This window comes from Gasterosteus aculeatus, chromosome 8 (genome assembly GCF_964276395.1).
Source record: "Gasterosteus aculeatus chromosome 8, fGasAcu3.hap1.1, whole genome shotgun sequence".
Taxonomy (NCBI): Eukaryota; Metazoa; Chordata; class Actinopteri; order Perciformes; family Gasterosteidae; genus Gasterosteus; species Gasterosteus aculeatus.
In genome coordinates this window covers 14,508,860-14,523,591 of record NC_135695.1, presented here as the reverse complement: position 1 = coordinate 14,523,591, position 14,732 = coordinate 14,508,860, and the positions used below count along the sequence as shown (strand labels likewise).

General features: G+C 44.9%; 2 protein-coding genes across 2 annotated transcripts; both read right to left on the bottom strand.

Annotated features, from left to right (window-relative positions):
• Nucleotides 1-55: 55 nt before the first annotated feature.
• Nucleotides 56-10,918, bottom strand: ppp1r2 (protein phosphatase 1, regulatory (inhibitor) subunit 2). Its single transcript, XM_040184876.2, has 6 exons — nt 10,515-10,918; nt 6,371-6,478; nt 5,848-5,931; nt 3,889-4,004; nt 2,782-2,976; nt 56-2,257 (listed from the first exon to the last, which is right to left on the bottom strand). Exons 1-6 carry the CDS (start codon nt 10,643-10,645, stop codon nt 2,238-2,240), a joined length of 654 nt encoding a protein of 217 aa, XP_040040810.2. The 5' UTR covers nt 10,646-10,918; the 3' UTR covers nt 56-2,237.
• A 432-nt stretch (nt 10,919-11,350) lies between these two features.
• ankrd66 (ankyrin repeat domain 66) lies at nt 11,351-14,732 on the bottom strand. Its single transcript, XM_040184879.2, has 6 exons — nt 14,522-14,732; nt 14,082-14,222; nt 13,324-13,540; nt 12,870-12,984; nt 11,888-12,748; nt 11,351-11,643 (listed from the first exon to the last, which is right to left on the bottom strand). The coding sequence occupies exons 1-6, from the start codon at nt 14,609-14,611 to the stop codon at nt 11,562-11,564; spliced, it is 1,506 nt and encodes a 501-aa protein (XP_040040813.2). The 5' UTR covers nt 14,612-14,732; the 3' UTR covers nt 11,351-11,561.

Here is a 14,732-nt window from a genome sequence, read left to right as displayed (position 1 = left end):
GCAGATGCTTGAAATAACAAATTAACCGTCTAACAAAATGAGCTTGAGACAATAGTTCCTAACAACATTTGTTTAATGATAGGAGACAAAAACCCAAACTGAATACACGCAATCCAATGATTAAAGGACTCGCAAACCGGAAATACAAAATCACGCAGATTTAAGAGCCGCATCATTTTTGAGACGCTCAACAGTCGGTCATTCTCAGCACACAAAGCGAACAGAGGAGAAGTGGTGCGAGTAACAAAAAGCGAGACGGCGAACACGCGAGGCCAACGTGAAACGGTAACGTGGAGCATAGCCGGTTCATTTTACACACATGTACATAAATACATTAGAGGCACATTTTGACAGTTCATAACCACCTTCGGGGTTCGATCACATCACTCATGTTTTGGACTTTTGCCCTTTCGTCTTATGTGAGAACGTCCCTCGAAGGTCTCAGCAGTTTCCTTTTCTATCTGCTCACAAATTCGGTGAACAGAAGACAAAGACAACAGTATCATCAAAATCTGTACATCCAGACGTATTCCTGTATCTCTATAATAACCGCTTGGATGAGTGTTTGTTGATTGGTGGAAATGGCAGAAAGGAGGATGCATTTAACCTCTATAATAACCGAAAAAAAACCCACCAAACTCTAAACTACGAGAAGAAAATGAACTGCAAAGGGACGTTTTATTTCCAGAAGTCATACCGTTGGTCTCTGATCTTATGGGATCTTTGTAATAAAGCACAACACATTCAAAATCACAGTGAGGAAATAAAAGGGCCCAGAAGGAAATGCATAGAACACAAAAGCAGACGCACAGACTCCGGGTTCCTACATACTTTTCTCTCAGGGCGTCGGGTTCTTGCCTCCGGCTCAAGTCATACAGTGTGTAAACTCAGTAATTATAAAAGTAATAACCTCCCCAACCCCCACACTCACTCTCATACTTTTGTCGAATGCAACAGTTTAAGACTTTCTTGTGACCCCCCCCCCCCCCCCCCCCCATGAGCTTAAGCAGGTTAGCTCTACTGCGGACATCTGGTTTAACTTAAGTCAGGAGCATCAAGCATTTCCTTCTTTGACATTCCCGAGCTGCGTCGGACACAAGACACTTCAGTACATCCGACCGCACTACATTAAACGGGAATTTAAAGACCAATTAGATGTTACCGTCCTCAAAACAAATGACGCACAATTGGGTCTGGGTGAAGCTCCCGTCCGAGAGACCAATTGTGTAGGTGAGAACGCCGGTTTTTGAGTGCTAACTGTCTGTTTGATGAGGTATAAGTGATTGTTTTGTTCTAAATGCCAGAATTTGAAGTGAGGTTTGGTGTAGTGTTCTCGCTTCGAACGGGAAAACAGCAAATTGAGAGTATATCAATAAGTATCGGTGTTGTTGTTGTACTTCATATAAAGCAAAAAGCCATACAACTGACTGCATCAAAGTGGGACTCCACAGCATACATGCGTCAATCAAGCACGTTAGATATCAAGTACGAACTGCGCAACGTCAAAAGTGGTTTCTTGATGATTAAAGCCTACGTGGGTCACGATGTCTTGTGCTATTCGAGACCAATACAAAGCTCCTTAAATCATCTTCACAGGAGTATTGCCAGTTAGAATCACAAGGCAACACTAAGGGGACAACCCAACTGGTCATCACAGCGTCCAATTTGTCTCGCGGGAGGACAGGAAATGCAACGGAGTGGTGGGTCCCAAAGCAAAAATGAGAAAGCCATCCGAAGAGCCTCCGGTGAAATGGCTGTCCTCCTGTCTCAGGTATGTCCTTTGAGAGGCCGCGGGGTTTCCCCAGGCTCCCCCCTGGGGCTGACGTACCGGCCTGTAGGCCAGACGGCCGTCCTGGTATCCGGAGTAATGTTTTTTTTAATTATTTTATTTCAACAAGACCTTGATCCTCGTTTCAGGGTCAGAATCACAAATCTCTCAGTGCGATGAAGTCCAGAGGAAGTGGGGGGCAGGGGGGGGGGGGGGGGGGGGGCAACATTCTTCTCTTGTGAGTTGCACTGATTAAAAACCAGGTTGTTTGAAGGTTATATTGCACAGCTTAAAGGAACAGTGGGGACAGAAAGGAGACCGGGAGGTTATTGGCTCTTGAGGTTTGTTACATGGGTGGTGACGCGGTGTCTGCTGTGCGGCCCGGCATTAAAAACACAAAGCGCGGCGGCATTGTCTGTTCGGACCTGGAGCCCACGCACGGGGCCTGAATTTGGGATAGAAGCCGCCTCTATGAGTCCAGAGAATCAGCTGAGGAAAAGACAAGAGACAAACATGAGAAGAGAAAGACAGTGCTGGAATAAAACGAAACACAATATGTTTTTTATTTTAATCTCGTAATCTCTCTCTTGTACTTTGATCTGCTAAGAAGCTGAACAAGATTTCCAATTAAAAATGAGTTACATCCTCAAAAACCTCAACACTAGTTTTATATTTTTCATTGAGTCATCAGTCTGTTTTTAACCTAAAAATTGTGTGTAGCTGTAAGACAAGATTGTGTCTCGAGCTTCTTTTTAAAATGTATTTTTTATTTCTGATGAAGTTTTTTGTTAGGATTTATTTAATTATGTAGGTTATAAGTAACTAAACCATGCATCATTGCGCAAAACCCTTAATTGTGAACTCTGTCATGTCACCTATTGTTAGCGAGGTGTCGTTCGCCACTCTGCCTCCATTACCCGCTTAACTCAATCACAAAATACTAAAACATCTGGGGGACTGGAAACTGTCCAAGAGATTTATTCTGACAGTCATGGAGTCTCCTGTCCCCCTACCTTCCTGTGGCGGGTCGACACTGATCTCCTCCGTCTCTCCTGTGTCCTCCTTCGCCTCCTCCGTGTCCTCCCCCATCTCTTCGTCTGCGATCGCGTCCTCTTCCAGCTCGCTGGCGATGAGCTGGCGGGCCAGCTTGATGTTCAGGCCCTCATTGTAGTGCATCTTCCTCATCATTTGAAAATGTGTCTTTTTGGCTGTGGAGGAAGACGACGTTAAAACAATTGTTCCAATCTGCCCAAAGCGCTGGTTGAACGCAAAGTTTAGAGTGGTTGACTATTGCGTTGGGTGGTATATTGGTTCAATTGGCCCATCGGTTCTAAAATTACATACGGTATGAATTTTCCATATAACGTCATAACACAACTGTTGTCGCGCTTCGGCTTCTGCTGATTTTCTACATTCATAGATGGAAGTTGCTCTGTTAAGACCTTCTCCATCTCCATTGTTTCTGACAAAGTTACTTTTTAAAAAGGGGTCAAGCTCTAAATAGGACACAATGATTAAACGTTTTTACATTTGTCATTGTTGAAGTTAACGATGTGAAGTTCCTTTGGACAATGACTCTTTCAAAAAAAAAAAGAAACGCATATTTTGTGTTGACCGCACGAAAAGGGCAGAGTAAAACATTTCTAAACTCTGTACAAAAAACTGCTGAGGCTACAGCTCCGCAGTCAAACTATATCGATCGTTCTCGGTTCCCGGAATGTGGCCTTGCCTTTACAGGGTTAGTTTAAAAATAAATAGGAAACAACGTGCTTTTCTACAATTTTCTACAAGGAAACAACGTGCTTTTCTACAATGTGACCGTTTGTGTGCGTAAATGTGTGCAAGCACATAGAAGGTCAAAGTACAGTCAAAGGGACACGGACAATGTGTGTGTGGGTCTTGAAAGACACAGTGACCGAGCACTGGAGTCCTTTCCAAAACAGATCCCTCTCCACCAGCACTTAACTGGGACTCACTCAGCTGCAGAGGACACCTGCTTCGTGTTGAGGTGAACTCTGGCATGTGAGGATAACGTTACACTGGGACTCGATAAATAAGGGCACAAGTAGGTTTGGATGTGAACAAGTAAAAGGAGGAATGAAAAGAATAGCCAAGTTGACCTTGTTCTTCAGGACTCAGCTCATCGTCCTCCTCCTCGCTGCTCTCCTCTTTCTCCCCCTCTTCTTCTTCTTCCTCCTTCATGAAGCGTGGCTCTGAGCTCTCTGCTGCAACCAGCCTTAAAAATAAGCAGAAAAAAACAAGACAGGGAGGGATAAGAAGTATAAAGGAATTGCCGTTTGACATTTTTAACGGCCGAATAGAGACGGGAGAAAATCAATAGCTTCTCCTAAATGCCTCACAGAGAGACTTCTGAGGAAGAGCCCTCTAAGGAGGGACACTGGCACGGGAGGAGAAGGACAGGTTTTAGGCAACGGGGGAGGAGTGCGCAGGCACAGTGAGACAAAAATAAGTTACTATCCTCGTCCCAACGGCAGAAGACAATATGAAGAACGGCGTACAGCTCAGCGGATGGCTCCCATTCACTGTGTGTAGTTGTGTACACACACTACCGCTCTCCAACAAAGTGGCCTGGTTCACCCAGAAGGAGGACAGTCAATTGGCCTGCCGAAGGCACCAATAATAGTACCGGCTCTCCCAGGTGGATATGAAAAGACAGGCAGGAAGGAAGGAAGCAAGGAGGTGGAAGTGATGAAGTAAGTAAGCGTGAAGTAGAAATGTGTGAGAAGAGAGCGGACACGGCAGTGATTAAACACAAGGACAAGAGGGGCTGTTGTGGCATCTGGAGGGTTTAGTGTAAAACAATGCAAGGCGCTCCGTGTGCCAGTACGCAAAAGCGCCTAATTGACTTGCAAGCCTGGAGATAATCATGATTGTCTCTGCAGCACACGCACGCACGCACGCGTCCAATCCCTGCATCAATTGACCTACATGAGAGCGGCTGATAAGCAGGAAGACTTTTCAGGGCGGTTTGCCCTCTCGCTCTCCACGTGCTCGTACACATGTGACCCGTTGCATTCTACACAAGTGGCTGCACAACTGTGATCTCTAACAGGATTTCTTTCTTTCCATGTTGCTCTGGATGTAGCAAAATAGTTAAATGAATAAAAAGCAATACTTTCAGAGCAGATTCTGCACAGCGTAAAGGAGATTATCTGTTGGCAGTTGACTCTTTTTTTTCAAATCATGCTTAAGTTTAAGAGAAATACGAAGCCGGCTGATTGTACAGATAATACGCATGCCACTGCAGTTCAGATCAATCCCTCATCTTTCATGGCTATTTCATGGCTAATGGGAAGATCCTTTTAACTCTTTGTTACTGTGAAGAAAAAAAGCGGGAAGCATTTCCACGTTGCTTTTGTAAACGTGTGTTAGAGCAAGCATAAAAAAAAATACACAATCTTATTCGGTCCCCATGAATACGGTTCAAACCAGAGCAGTCAGAGAGTGATCGTACGGCCTACGGAGATGGAATCCAGAGTGTGTGTGTGTGCGTGTGCGCGCGCGTGCATGGCCCACAACTCTCTGCTAGGACCACTTCGTCCTGAAGGCTGCTGTTACTCTCACCATCTCCGTCCCACCGGTGGATACAATATTAGAGTATATAATACACCAGGTGGTAAATACAAAATAAATATAAATTATAGATATGCCATAAGATTGTACTGTAGTACTTTTAATGTGTGGTACCGAATGCGTCTTTGCTTTATACCTCAGTGAAGTGGACACAGACTGTCTTAAGGATGACAGAGGCTGTAGAGTAAATACACACTTGTCAGTTATTGTTACAACACAATCTTGTTTGAGGAAACACAGACATTGGCGAGTGTGTTCAGGTGTGGCTTATTGGGGCGATACACCTCAGCGCATTAATGATTTTACTCCCCTTTTCCACAGTTATATCTCCTCTTCATCAAAAATCTAAAAAGCTACAAAGAGCTAAGCTAAAAAGAACTGATTCAAAAAAGGCTACAGAGGCCAACGTCATCAGATTTCCTTTCACTTGCTGCTCTCTCTGTTCTCTACCACTGTGCTTTGCACTTGTTTCGCTCCATTCTTACTTTGATGTCAGGTCATCTGCTGCGAGTCCGCCACGGCCGTCTGAGTCGCTCAGCGCCCCTTCATCATCGTCTTCCCCCACCATCCTGAAAGAGAGCAATTAACTGAATGAAGATAAGGCGGCCAAGAGGGGAGAGGATTAAGGAGTGAGGGGAATATTAGACACAAACAGAAGCGGATAACCAAAAACGGACAAGCTGCCAGAGGGCATTGTGGGTAGAGAAGAAGCAGAGCACTGGGTGGGGTGGGAGAAAGAGGAAAGGTCTGTGACAAGATCGACCTTCCCCAGCACCCCAGCACATTGGATTACAAACCTGCTGAGGCGCGCACACACAAACACACAACGAACACACACCGACTCAACTGTCTCACACTGGCTCCGTTTGAAGGCCGAAACACGCTTTGGTCATTCAACGGGTTCTGGGGTGTTACACATGCATCCAACACATGGCTCACGACGTAAAACATCATGACTCCACTGGAGTCCATCTTATTAACCGAAACCTTCAAAAGGGGGATTCTGACCTGTTGTAAGGCGTACTGGGTTCATCTATCTTCATCAGGCCGTAGTCCTTGTCAGCCGGATGGTACGTGGCCAGGATGTTCATCTCATCCCATTTCTGGGACTTCTTCCTGTGAAAAGAAAAACAAAAAAAAGAAAGGAGCAAAGAAAATACAGTGAGATGGGAATGAGGTCTGGGTGAACCACTGAGCACCAGCTTTCCCGCCCACTACTCCTGCTGGGAGACGAGCCACGAGATCTAATCTGGGACTGACCGTGCCCCACTTCTCACTCTATTTGGGGAAAACAGACAAAAAACAAACAGGTAATGTCGTCCTTTCACGTCGAGGTAATCCAGCGCGGACGTGAGAGCGATATTTGCTAAATAAGGGTACGAGTGTGAGGTCAAGCTTGGGGAGGAGGAGGAGGAGGGGGGTAAGGCCAGAAGTCTGACACAAGTGTCGTTTGATATGGTTGATTTTTGTTCCGCTCGCTGAGGCCGACCCGTTCCTAATCCGCCATGTTGGTCTATTCTCTGGTGACCTCATTGACCTCTGCCTGTCCCTTTTTTTCAGAATGACTAATCCTCGCTGCAATTTCAAATCCTGAGAGGAGATGAACGGAGGCAAAGACTAAACCTGCATCCAATGAAACATTTTGCTTCAGAGGATAACACGAGAAACACCTGCCATTGCAGCACAGGGGAGAGGAATGGAAACTCAGAAACGGGCTGCGTCGTTGCCTCCCTATTGTTTATCTGGTATCAAATACTTTGATTGTCATTTCTGTAGCCAATGGATGGAAGCCAAAATTACAGGCACATCTCTTCAGACTACGAGTGCAAAGGGCCAGAACATCTCCAAAGGAAAAAAGAGGGGAAAGTTTACCGGTGCCCACTGAGTATAGAACTGTTTGTGATGATGTTCAGCCCGAGGGAGGGTGGGGGGGAGGCGCTTCAGGACAACTCATTAAATAGAGTGCGTCCCCATCGAGAGCTGGGCTGTGCTATCAGGTCACACGGTCAGAGAGTAGTGAGTGAAGGGCCGGCCCGCCGCTGCCCGGACCCACCGACAGGAACAGCAGCGCCAGCGGACCCAAACGCACACAACATACTGCTGGCACTGCTCAAATGTCGGCCGTGTTCGGACCTTTGAATCGGCCCGTTAACGGCAAGCGGCAAAGAGAAGGGCATGTAAGGAGTTGGACACCGGAGGAATTCCTCATTCAATTGACCGGCGTCCAATTCACAGACAAACTACCAAGAATCAACTGAATAATTGTTATGTCCTAAAGAATTTACATGAAGTAACTTTTGTTCTGAAGCAATTTTGTCAAAATCAACCCTTTTTTTAACACAGTCCCCTCTCTTTACCAAAATAGAAGAATGTAGATTTGCTATTATTTTATTAATGCATTTTTATTTTTCCCTAAATGAGGTTTTTCTCCTTTTTGGCAGTTATACACTCAAACTAAGCCCAAACCACTTCTTCTCGAGGCAGCAGATTTAGGACTAATGCGATTCCTTAAGCGCCCGTCATCCCTCCACGCTTTAGAAAGTGCATTAGCAGAAAAGCAGAGTAATGGAGGAGGCATTGAATTCTCTGGCCACATCAGCAGTCATCGTCATGGTTAAGGTCACCATGTTGAAAAGAAGGCAATGTCTTCAACAAAATATGCCACGGATTTTTCCTTTTTAAACTCACTGAGTAACATTTTCGGTGAAGTGAATCAAAAACAGATTCACATTTTACACTCAATACATTAGCCACCTTTGCACAAAGAGTCCAGCATTTATTTGGTCCCGAGGCACAAAATGCGCATGAGTCATCGTAGATCAGAGGTGTGTTCCGACAACTGTTGATTTGGACTCCGTTCCAGACTCCTCATCAATACAGAAACCAAACTCCTTTACTGGGCCCACAGTTGTCCTCAACTGACCTGTACGCAGGAAAACAAAATGTCCCACGGGTCTTTTTCAATCCATAAAGATCTAAAGTGAGAGATTCACTACCTGCCATCACACGGTCAGGGCGAAGGAGCGATTGAGTTTCATGGAGGCATCGTGAATTAAACATGACGAGGTGTGTGTGAGGGCAATACGCCGCTGTAAACTAAATAACGGCGGCTGGTTGAAGAGATAACAAAGGCAGGCCGTCTCTAATGAGTGGTGACGGCCTTACGGTGTTTAAAGGAAATGAACTGGAGCTGCAGGTTAAATAAAAGGCCAATAGTGAAGATACTTGACACACTGGAGAATCGTAGTTGTATCAGAACATATGCTAACTCACACCGACACATTTTTCCTCCACTTCCTTGTCACTGACAGAGGGACTATTTGTGTATCAACATAGAAAAGGGCTGGCTTCGCTGCTGGGAATGGAATTCATTAACACCTCCCATCCTTCTATGGCCTAATTATTCACACTGTGCTGCTTACCTGCTAAAGTATCGAGTGAGACACGAGGAGCATATCATCCCTATGCAGCGTTTGTAATTGACATACACCATGTGCCGTGTCATCCATGTTGATCTAATGATCAGGGGCATCGCACTGTAACAGAGCATTTGGTCTTACGACTTCAAATTTGTACTGCTGCCAACGCCAACTGTTACAGCTGGCAGAATCCCCAGCCTGCACTGACGATTCGGCAGCATGTATTGCAGGTGGGAGGTGTTGTTCATCACTGACTAGAAGTGAGATAATTCAATCGATGTAAAGCCTTAAAGGCCTTTCTTTATTTCTGGAATTGTCTTTTAGATCACAACGGCATCTCTTAAACCGTGTTCTTTTAAAAACAAAGAATTATCTTCGTTTTTAATTGTTTCCAGGTCAAGTACACTTTGATATGTTCAAACCGTGGTGGGATTCGTACCAGCAACCCAGTCAGCATGAAAGAGCTGCCCACAAAGCCCTGCCACCGTTTTATGCCACGGGTCGCTTTTACCCTTTTATCCTGTTACTCACAGGTGCGATTACGTAAATAGCTTATAATGTCCAACAGTTTTCCTAATCTCATAGAGCTGCAGCTATGCAAATGAAGCCACGCAACGCATTTAGGTGTTTCAGCATTTTAACCTTCTGGCCGTGGCGACACGATGCGCCTTTGTTATTGCAAATGTCCCTGACACTGCAACAACAGCGGATTTAGAAGTCCCCAGCAGGTTCTCAGAGCATTACACCTTGAGATCATTATGGAGCAGAGTAAGTCACACAAACTGTGGGACTGTTTGCATTCCCACGGTCATCTCCTGTGCGATGTTCTTGACCTGGGCCCACCTGAGGCCACCCCATTAGTCGGGCGTTCTCTACAGAGTAGAAGAACCCAAACGATCATCCAGGGTGAGATCCTGATGACGTCCATGGAGCGCACAGTAAAGATGTCCTCTGCCAGAGCATCCATCAGAGGTTTTAAGCAAGATATTGTTTTCTAAGATTTCTAATTCAAAGTTGAACAAACCTTCACAGTGGCAAAACTTTAAACTGTACTACTAGATCAGAGCTGGTCTGGATCTTATTCCATCTAATGTAACATGCGTTTGTTCTTCATTTTAGCTAGCAGAACCCATCTCTCTTACATATGCAGTGAAATCTTCTAATGACACGGTGAGCTAACGTTACGCTGTTTAGGCCATGCCAACAGGGGGGTTGGGGGATTGAGAGGGGGGGCACAATGCTTCCTGACGTAGCGGCTATGGAGATCTCCGTGTAGGTGCATTGGCCCTATAACGCTACTGTTTTTCGTTAGTTAAAGTATTAACAACCCCCAGCTAAGTTATACTTGTATCACCACAGTGTCACAGCTCATCCGCCAGAGTTTTGGTAACCGTAACTACTGATGTGAACGTTTTGTTAAGACACCGCTACAGCCACCGGGGGTCCTCTGGAGTCACCGGCTAGTCAACATGCTAACGCTAGCGTTAACTTGACAAACGACTTCTAGAGATAACCGTTAGCTGCCGGTTACACGCGCTATCAGGACGTTTACCAGGGAGAGAAACTTTAGTCGCGCAGTTAATAAGGAACGGACTGCACATCATGCAGACTATACATGTCTGACTTTTTTTGTTACGAATAGACAAGAGGGCGGGTATAGAGAGGCTAACAAGTGTTTAGCAAGCTAACGTTGCCTGGCTAACGATCTCACGGCGGCGAAGCAGAATACTTACTGCGGGTCATCATCCTGGAGTACGGGGGCTTGTTCAGGACTGTCTCCCGGTACTTCCTCGGGGAGCGATTCGACGGTCGTGTCGCTGTTCTTGTTTTTCAGGATGCCTTTTATCGGGCGGGGGGCTGCCATTCCCACACGCTGACTGGCCGTCGGACCCGGGCGGGCTCGACTGTTTCTCTTCCACTAACTTCCTAATGCTGTGATTTTCGCCCCTCAATCAACGTTGTTAAAGACACAGTCGATTTTAAACATGCTCCGCGTTGGTACTCAGTGGTCTCCCCATAAACTAACGTTAACTATAAACCTATCCAGAAGTCTACATGCGCTGGAGGTTCTGCATGTCTGACGTTAGCCGCTCTCCGGTTGTTGTTCACTGACTGGTGGCGCGAGAGCACTGTGGGTACTATGCTCATGACATCGCGAGATTTACAAAACGCGATTTTACGTCAACAAACGCTGCCATTCTGTGCTCGGAAATTTACAAGTTAAAAGGGCACTTTTAAGCTATGTGTTTTATAAGAACAGACTTCAACAACAGCAGCAAGTTGGAGTAACCGACAAAGGAGGAGGACTAAATGTCAATGTGGTGTTTTTAATTCTTAGAAATCCAATCATCATCTTTTTATTGATTTATTGAAACCCTCAACATATCCAGGCCCAAATATGGTGTTTGAACCTTTAAAAAATAATTGAAATGAAAATGCATTTTAAAAAAGTTATAGCTGTACAGGGTTAAAGGGGGCAGAGGACGCCATTGTTAGTGCTCTAAGCTTGCCCCTACTTTTTTTAAACACCAATTTGCATCAATGAAAACATCAGATAAAACTGATTTTTAAATCTTTCTTTTATTTGTCAACATCGACATTTTTGTTTATTACTATCTCTGGCTGAGCACACAACAGAGAGGTATAATTTTAAGCCTGAGACCCAGTCCTCAGTTGTCTTTCTGAAGGATTCTTCGTCGTTCAGAGTTATTCAGGCCGGGGGTGGCGATGCGAGATCCATGGGGAGTTGAGCTGATGGATGACGGATCTGGATGAAAGTGTCAGGCCATGTTGTGGACACGCTTCCTGATCAGGCTCCGTGCTATGCTCAACTGCTCCAACCAAGACTTCTCAGTGAAGGTACTGTATAAGAGAAACATGCGTTATCCACAGAAGAACAAAGCTGTCATGTATGCTGTTATGCTCTATGTCTCACTAATTAATCACGTTAAAACATCCATGCAGAACATAAATCCGTCACTAGTAACATACAGGATTTCAAACACAAAATTGTTTGGTTGAAAAACTATTTTTATTTAGCCATTCATGAGATCAAGCACAATGTGTTTGTATTGGACATACAGTGTATAGCAGTAAGGATAGAAACCTGGCTACGGTCAAGCAGTATATGGCTTTTTCCCTCGCCGTTCGGCTGCAGTGGGGAGAGATGGACTCCGGCGTCGCAGTCAGAATACTCTTTCTCTGGGGATTGGGGATTGGCAGAAGTTTGAACTTGCTTTTACATAAACTGCAAGCATCCCTACAGATTCTATCCAATAAGTGATCCTCCCGGCTTCGGACATCTTGATTGTGCGTTATCTGCACCTCTTTAAAGTGACCAGGGCTCACATACTGCAGGCTGGGGGTTTGTGATACTGAAGGTAGGTTACAGATGGGAGGTAATGACTGCACAGCCTTGATTCGTCTGCTTGGTTTGGTCGCAACTTTCACGGATTTGGAAGACATATTTGGCTGATTGAAGCCGTCCACCAGCAAAGTATCCCCCATCCTGGCATTGAACGCAGCACGGGTGTACTGGCATCGATTGGATGCTGCCCTTTTGTGCCCCAAACTCACCCAGCGTTTTATCTGGATGTAGATGCGCATGGGCAGGGATATGTTTGGCAGGGATACCAGCGAACACAGCTTATCGGCTAAATAGTGCACACAATCGCTGTGACCGTGCTGAACAGCAACTTTCAAAGGGTCCCGACCTCCGGGGTCCCGACAAGCCAAGGCCAAAAGGTTTTTGCTGATGAAGAGCTTGAGAATGAGAAGCTGGCCTTTCTCTGCAGCTGTGTGTATGGGACACTTTCCGGTGTCTCGATGGGAGGTTTGGTGGCACCACTGGCGGTAAGGATGAACCCCCACTGGTTTCTCAGCACGCATCCCTCTCTCCAGCAGCCAACAGGCCAGGTCCAGGTGGCCCAAAGCGGCAGCAATGTAGAGGGCTACCTGCAACTGAAATCTGGATAAGCAAGAAAGATTCTCATTGGTGTGTAAAATTGCACTCTGACTCTTTATGGATGAGTTGCACTACAACAGTTCTGCCTCATTGTTTATTCATGTTCATGTTGGTTATCTCTGACCTCTTTACTGGTATCTTTTCTAAGAGGTGGCCTTGGACTGTCAATCTGCGGCCCCGGAGGCAACCCCGAAGGAACTGTACCCACCCATCCCATGTGTCCAAACGGAGAGTGGTGCCTTTATTTAAAAAAGATAAACATGTCACTTTGGTCACTTTGAACATTGTTTTGTGCAGGCATTTGGAGGGATTGAGAATTCTTATTCTATAGTGCAACACTTAAAATGAAGCTCTTTTACGTCTTTGTATAGTTAATACATAGTCAATATCAGCCAACATTCAGCACGCGAAAGCTGTGTATATTATACAATTTAAAGCAATCCAGTCATTTAGAAGAAAATACCTGATATCTAACTTTTGACTGATTCTATTGAATGTTCTCAGACTGTTCACAATTGTTTAAGCTGCAGAGCACGCACCGTTAAGATGCCCGTAACAGCCACACAGGCAGGACATACCCTCTTTAATGGCATAGTCTTTGAGTTGGTTGCAGTCATAAAGCTGCACACCAGCAGGTGTGCTCAGTCTGAAGGTGCTAACTGGGAGGCCAGTTTGCATGGAAACCACAGTTTTCAAGTGAGCAACAGACATGTGCAGAGAAGCCTCATTTCCCATGACCGGTAAGGTTTCTTGTGTCACAGCATTGAACAGCCACATCGCAGGCCTTTGCTCACTCTGAAAAACAATTATAAAATTGTGTTAAACCAAAGAATAACAAGACTTTAGACCTAAGATGTATCCCTGTGTTAATAAAATAAAATCTGTCAAGAGGTCAGCGGGCATTAGTTTCACATTTAACTTTTTTTAGATTTGGGAGATCATTTATTCTTACTATTGATTATATTTTTGTGTATTGTGATGAATACAGTGATACAAGCCAATAGAAGGAAGGGTCTGCTGCCACTCTGTGGTTGTGCCGTAAAGTTTAGATTTTTTGTCTGTGTAACTTTCTGTAACACTTTTATAAGAATTTGAACAGATGCAGGTTTGATACTTTCACATTAAAAGCTTTTGTGTATGTGCAATAAAATATATTTTCGTTTAAACACTGAACTGCACTTATCTGTTTATGTACATAGAATACATACAAATAAATAGCTTCTGAATTGAAGGCCTAAAGAAAATATGGACTTCAGCATCCTCCCTTGATGTGCATCATTGATAGCTGATTATATTTACTGCAAATACCAAAACCCCTTTTTTAATGCATAAACACCTTTATCAGGCATTGTATGGCTCTGCCATTTGTGATGCCCACGTCAAACAGAGCCCAGCTGTCCTGCAGCACCGCTCCACCGTGGCTCAGCTCCAGGTACTGCTGCTGTTTGTCATATGAGAGTCGCACCATAAAGTTGTCCTACGGAAACACAGAGTGGATATTTATTGAGCTGTTCTAGAGATTTGGCCCAGAAAGAAAGTTCTTGATTGATCATGTTCACCTGCATCTCTTGTCTCGCAATAATGGAGATATTTGTTTTTTCTTGACATATTAGTTACTAATAACAGTTTTGCAATGCATAGCGTTTAACCATAAGCAACATCATGCCTCAAAATAAAATAAATCCATTAAACAGTCTCTTTTCCCTGCCGTAATATGTCTAAAAAAAACAAACGGTGGTTCGTTACCCCTTGGACATGATTGTAGCTTTTTATTACCTTTATCATGTGCTTCACGGCCCCCACAGTCTGATCTGAAGGGACATCAATAGGCTCACTGGAGCCCTCGAAGCAGATAAAGATCCTCATGGTTGGAACAACCTGCCTCCAGTTGTTTGCTCCTCTGTGATGCTCTGGTCGACCAGAGTGTGTGTAGTAGGGTTGTCTGAGCCATTCTCATCGTAAAAGTCATTGTACAGAGGGGGCAGGA